At 40.0% G+C, this 5,734-nt stretch overlaps 1 protein-coding gene across 1 annotated transcript in view; it reads left to right on the top strand.

The window, feature by feature from the left end:
• The first annotated feature begins 364 nt into the window (after positions 1-364).
• The window catches only part of clstn2b (calsyntenin 2b), a 203,678-nt gene continuing 198,308 nt past the window's right edge, over positions 365-5,734 (top strand). The window contains exon 1 of the mRNA XM_047821019.1: positions 365-665. Coding sequence (XP_047676975.1) covers positions 590-665 — 76 coding nt within the window. The 5' untranslated portion in view covers positions 365-589. The remainder of the gene's footprint in view (positions 666-5,734) is intronic.

Genomic DNA, 5,734 nt, shown 5'->3' with positions numbered 1-5,734 from the left:
CTCTCTCTCTCTCTCTCTCTCTCTCTCTCTCTCTCTCTCTCTCTCTCTTTTTCTCCAGATGCTGATTTAATTTAATTTAAGATATTTAGAAGTGTTAAAATGGTTCTTGCTAAAATTGGCTGTATAATAGGATGCATTAGCTGCATTAATAATTAAACAATAATTATGTGGAAGATGTTCTCAGAAGGTTGGTAAGACACATGAAGGTGTGTGTGTGTGTGTGTGTGTGTGTGTGTGTGTGTGTGTGTGTGTGTGTGTGTGTGTGTGTGTGTGTGTGTGTGTGTGTGTGTGTGTGTCTAAGATCCATGTGCTTTATTTTCCTCCCTCCCCGTGACGTCACGGTCCGGTCTGCGTATCCCGGGCTCCTCGCGGCTTCAGACTGCTCGCACGCGCGGAGAGATGCTGACTATCCGCTAGTGACGACTTTTGTTCTTCTGCCTGTCGGACTTCAGATCGTTTATTACTACTCCTGTAAAGAATCTGCGAGCGACGGTGTTAGAGAAAGAGAGCGAGAGAGAAAGAAAGAAAGAGCGAAAATCGGAATTTTTTTGAGCGAGTTTTCTTCTCTTGTTGCTTTCAGAAGAAGAGGATGAAGACGCCGACAATCTTGGCGCGTACGATCGGCCTGGCGTTCGCACTGTCGGCTGCCGTCGCCTCCAGAAAAGGTAAGCTGAAGGACGACTCACCTCTGCGCGCATGGGGGCCGAGGGGGGTGTGAGGAGAGAGAGAGAGAGAGAGAGAGAGAGAGAGAGAGAGAGAGAGAGAGAGAGAGAGAGAGAGCAGTGGAACAGGGACTTCCTCAGACACATTAACTGCGTCCCAAATCCAATCTAATGACAAGAAAACTCTTACCAGTTTACCATTACTCTTAGGATTTTGTTGAACCCAGCAGGAAAAGTACAGAGGCAAACCACTGCTTTAACCCCAACCATAACCTCCCCAACTTTTCATAAGATCTGAGTCTGAGAGGATGGTGTAGCACTTCTACTCTATATGAGAAGGAATACTGAAGAAATACTATAGAAACAATATGAAAAAGAGAGAGGGGAAAAATACATATACTAATAAATAAATAAATAAATAAATAAATAAATAAATAAATAAATAAAGAAAGAAAGAAAGAAAGAAAGAAAGAAAAGAAACATTTTTTTTCCCCAGAAATGAACTGAATGCTATTTCAGACTGCAAGACCTCAAATGTCAATATGCTATTAGTATCATAAATGCTTTTCAGACATATATTATTTCCATAGTGATAAATCAATAAGTAAACAGTTTTCAAAATAATACAGGAATAAATAGAGAGAGAGAGAGAGAGAGAGAGAGAGAGAGAGAGAGAGAGAGAGAGAGAGAGAGAGAGCGGGGAAAAGAAATGCTGCATTTCTGTTTGTTGTACTGCCTTGATATCGACTTGTCTTAACTCTGCATGTAGACACACTAGACTCTGAGCTCCTGAATTCTTTTCTTAAAACACTTCTTCGCACCTTTCTAGAACTTGATGATTATATTTTTCGGCACCTATCATTTGAAATCAAAAAGTGTTTTTTTCGTTTGCCCTTGGTTCCTGTTTATGGCAAAATGGTACAAGATCAATATCTATAAAAAATAAAAAAAAACTTAAAACTATCATGTCATGTGTGACAAATTCTCAATAAATTCTCAATAAATTCTCAATTCTCAATGATTGACTGCAGACTGAAATCTTAGGAGTGTGTTTTAGTGACCATTGTTCCATAATGACGCTTTTCCAGAGTCCATAGTCTATATGGACAATAAAAAAAAGTCTAGCAGTGCATCAATTTTTACCTCTTTATTTTTGTGTCTCCTGATAAAAAAATAACTTGTAGCAGCTTCAGGTTGTAACTTCAAGTTAAAAAAAAAATCTAGACCAAGAGAAACACAATGGCAAACATGCATCATGGAGTTAGTGTTGAGATGTAGAGACAGGTGTGCAGCTTCATGCCACATTTACAAAACTTTATCATTTCTATAGTTAGAAAGCACTAAATTACTTTAGAGCATTAAATTTAGATTTTTATAAAACATCATTTGCTGTAATTCACTCAGAATTTTCTACTCTTTACGTGAATACTATTCACTTTTATAGGTGACTTCTGAAGCGGTAGGTCAAGAAAATGGTAGATGTGGACAAAGTAAAAAAAAAACGAATAAATAAATAGATAATGCAGTATGGGGGATCATCAAAAATTGAAATCGTAAAAGCAGAAAAAAAAAAAAAAGTGTGCTGGTGGAGAATGTCTAAAAGGTTGGCACACTTAGGCTACTTTAATGTAATATTAAAGAAACCAGGAGAACTGTATGCTTTATTGTTTTAGAAATCAGCCTCGAATTGTTTATTTGTTAAGGATTTTTTTGTACATGGTGTTTTATGTAGGTCTTACGTTAAAAAGAAAAAAATGCAATGTCAGTCTATTCGACAGTGATATTAAATATGATTTAATTACATTAAATTTTACTTTTAACGATGGCAGTAGTATAGAAATATTTCTATTTCTAATTCAAAATATAAATGCTACATTTTACATATAAACGTGTTCCTAATGAGCAAGCCAGAGGCACCGATGTCAAGGAAAAACTCCCTGAGACAATATTCGGACGTAACCTCGAGAGAAACCAGATTCAAAAGGGAAACTCATTTATATTGTGATTATAAATCATTTTCTTTCTATAACTGTGTACTACAGTAAAGTATATAATCAAAAAAGTGCAATTGTGGGGGGCGCACGGTGGCTTAGTGGTTAGCACATTTGCCTCACACCTCCAGGGTAGGGGGTTCGATTCCCGTCTCCGCCTTGTGTGTGTGGAGTTTGCATGTTCTCCCCGTGCCTCGGGGGTTTCCTCCGGGTACTCCGATTTCCTCCCCTGGTCCAAAGACATGCATGGTAGGTTGATTGGCATCTCTGGGAAATTGTCCGTAGTGTGTGAGTGTGTGAGTGAATGAGAGTGTGTGTGTGCCCTGTGATGGGTTGGCACTCCGTCCAGGGTGTATCTTGCCTCGATGCCCGATGACGCCTGAGATAGGCACAGGCTCCCCGTGACCCGAGAAGTTCGGATAAGCGGTAGAAAATGAGTGAGTGAGTGAGTGAGAAGTGCAATTGTTTAACCAGGAAATTCAATCCAGTTATAACATGAAGTCTATTTTGTTGAAGTTATGAACTGTTCACTGATTGAGACTTGAGTTCCAAACTGTTCATAGCAGCTTCAGTCCAACGCCGTCTCCAGGCTTATCTCATATATAAAGTGTTTTACAGACAGCATGCTGGTCAGATTGTCTTTACATGAATAGCTTTGTGCACCAGACTGGGATTATGATGCTTTGAAATCTGCAGTGCAATACAGTGATGTCAGGAGTTTCAGGACAGTATGAGGTCAATCCAGAGATTAATGGATTTTGATCTGATATTCTGCAAATTGCATGTGTACTTTTGAAGGTGAGAGTCAGAGGTCTGTGCTAATGAGGCTGACACAGCTGGAGTGGGATGTGGCACAAAGAATGGATGTCTGGGAAAAATATAAATACATCATGAGAGATAATGGGATGAAAATAATGCTGTACATTTGTTATTGTTCTTTTAAAATGTTGGGGCAGAAAGCTACAATTTTAAAGACACACACACACACGCACATGGATCTTAGACACACACACACACACACACACACACACACACACACACACACACACACACACACACACACACACACACTTCTTCTAACAGGTGAAAAACTGTATCTTAACTTGTGCATTCGCAAGTGTTTTTTTTTTGTGTGTGTGTGTGTGAAAGAGAGATTCACGAACCAATTAAAAATGAGGAAAGGATGCTTTCTCGTGTCTAATTGATTCCCAGGGGCAACTTTTTTTGGGTAACACTCCACAAAAACATAGAGGAGGAGAGAAGGAGAAATAGGGCAGAATGGAACAGAGAAAGCAGCTAAACGAAGAAAAAAAAAGGATTATGAAAGGATATGAATTTGTGGTGAATGAGATGCATGTGCTAAACTCTCTTAAAATCCAAATGTTTATTCATTGTGAATTATAAGAGATGGAAAATGAACCCAGTTTGTGTTAGGAAAAGCGAATAAATAGGTCAATAATTTAGCCTTTGTATTAAGAGGAAAACATTATAACCTTGATCGACCTAATGAGTTTGGCACTGCAGCCTTCTGCCTTCTGCTTTCACATCTTTAGCACAGAACCCTCTAGAATTTTACTTAATATAGATACAGTTAAGCATAAAATCTAAACATGAAGGTCTTCTGCTAAAGTTGCCTAAAGCACCGCCTCACTGTCACGCTGCACTCAGGCAAGATGCATTTAAATATCTCATTACTGTAACTCAACACACACACACACACACACACACACACACACACACACACACACACACACACACACACACAGTGCATATGCATGTACGTAAACGACACATCTGCATAAACTATCTGAATCAATCTGCATAAAATATGTCTGAAATAGTGCATCGGTGTGAGGACTGCACCGAGCTCAAGCCCTGTGTAATCTAAACAGCCTCAGTGTGAACATATCGAATCACTTTGAGTGGGTTTTCTTTTTAATTGGATCAAAGAGAACAAGATGGCTGATTAAGAAGCAAAACCAATCAGTGGCTTGAATGATGATTAACAGCATTATGTTTGATAGCTGCACATGCACACATGTGCTCTCTGCAGGAGCTACAGATCGACCAATCAATGCATAGCATGAATATTTACAAAAGAGCTACATTGATCCCAAATCGATCCAAGATCACTGTTTTGGACCAAGTCTGATACTACACACACACACACACACACACACACACACACACACACACACACACACACACACACACAGATGTTTAATTCTATCATTTAGAAAGGTTTCTATGTACATTTACGCTATTTAGATTTTGATGCCCTTGTCCAGAATGACTTACAGAAGTACTTTGAAGTCTGGAATAATGAACACACCCTGATACTGTTTCACTAGGTCACAGGCTAAGAATACCATCAGCCTAAAAACTCAGTGGAGAAGAAGTTATAGTAAGAAAAATATACAGACAACACAATATATTTTAATGCTAATCTAAGTACTTCAGGATTAGGTACAAGTACTTCAGATTTTGAATTGAATTGAGCACATTAAAGGAGGTGTGGCTTCTGTGTCTGTGAGCACATTAAAGGAGGTGTGGCCTCTGTGTCTGTGAGCACATTAAAGGAGGTGTGGCTTCTGTGTCTGTGAGCACATTAAAGGAGGTGTGGCCTCTGTGTCTGTGAGCACGTTAAAGGCGGTGTGGCCTCTGTGTCTGTGAACACATTAAAGGAGGTGTGGCTTCTGTGTCTGTGAGCACATTAAAGGAGGTGTGGCCTCTGTGTCTGTGAGCACGTTAAAGGCGGTGTGGCCTCTGTGTCTGTGAACACATTAAAGGAGGTGTGGCCTCTGTGTCTGTGAGCACGTTAAAGGAGGTGTGGCCTCTGTGTCTGTGAGCACGTTAAAGGAGGTGTGGCCTCTGTGTCTGTGAACACATAGAATGAGGTGTGGCTTCTGTGTCTGTGAGCACATTAAAGGAGGTGTGGCCTCTGTGTCTGTGAGCACGTTAAAGGCGGTGTGGCCTCTGTGTCTGTGAACACATTAAAGGAGGTGTGGCCTCTGTGTCTTTGAGCAAAATGAGGGAGGTGTAGCCTCTGTGTCTGTGAACACATTAAAGGAGGTGTGGCCT

Source organism: Tachysurus fulvidraco, chromosome 11, assembly GCF_022655615.1.
Source record: "Tachysurus fulvidraco isolate hzauxx_2018 chromosome 11, HZAU_PFXX_2.0, whole genome shotgun sequence".
In the NCBI taxonomy this organism is placed as follows: domain Eukaryota; kingdom Metazoa; phylum Chordata; class Actinopteri; order Siluriformes; family Bagridae; genus Tachysurus; species Tachysurus fulvidraco.
Note: the sequence above shows the minus strand (reverse complement) of the source record. Positions and strands in the feature narration are given on the sequence as shown.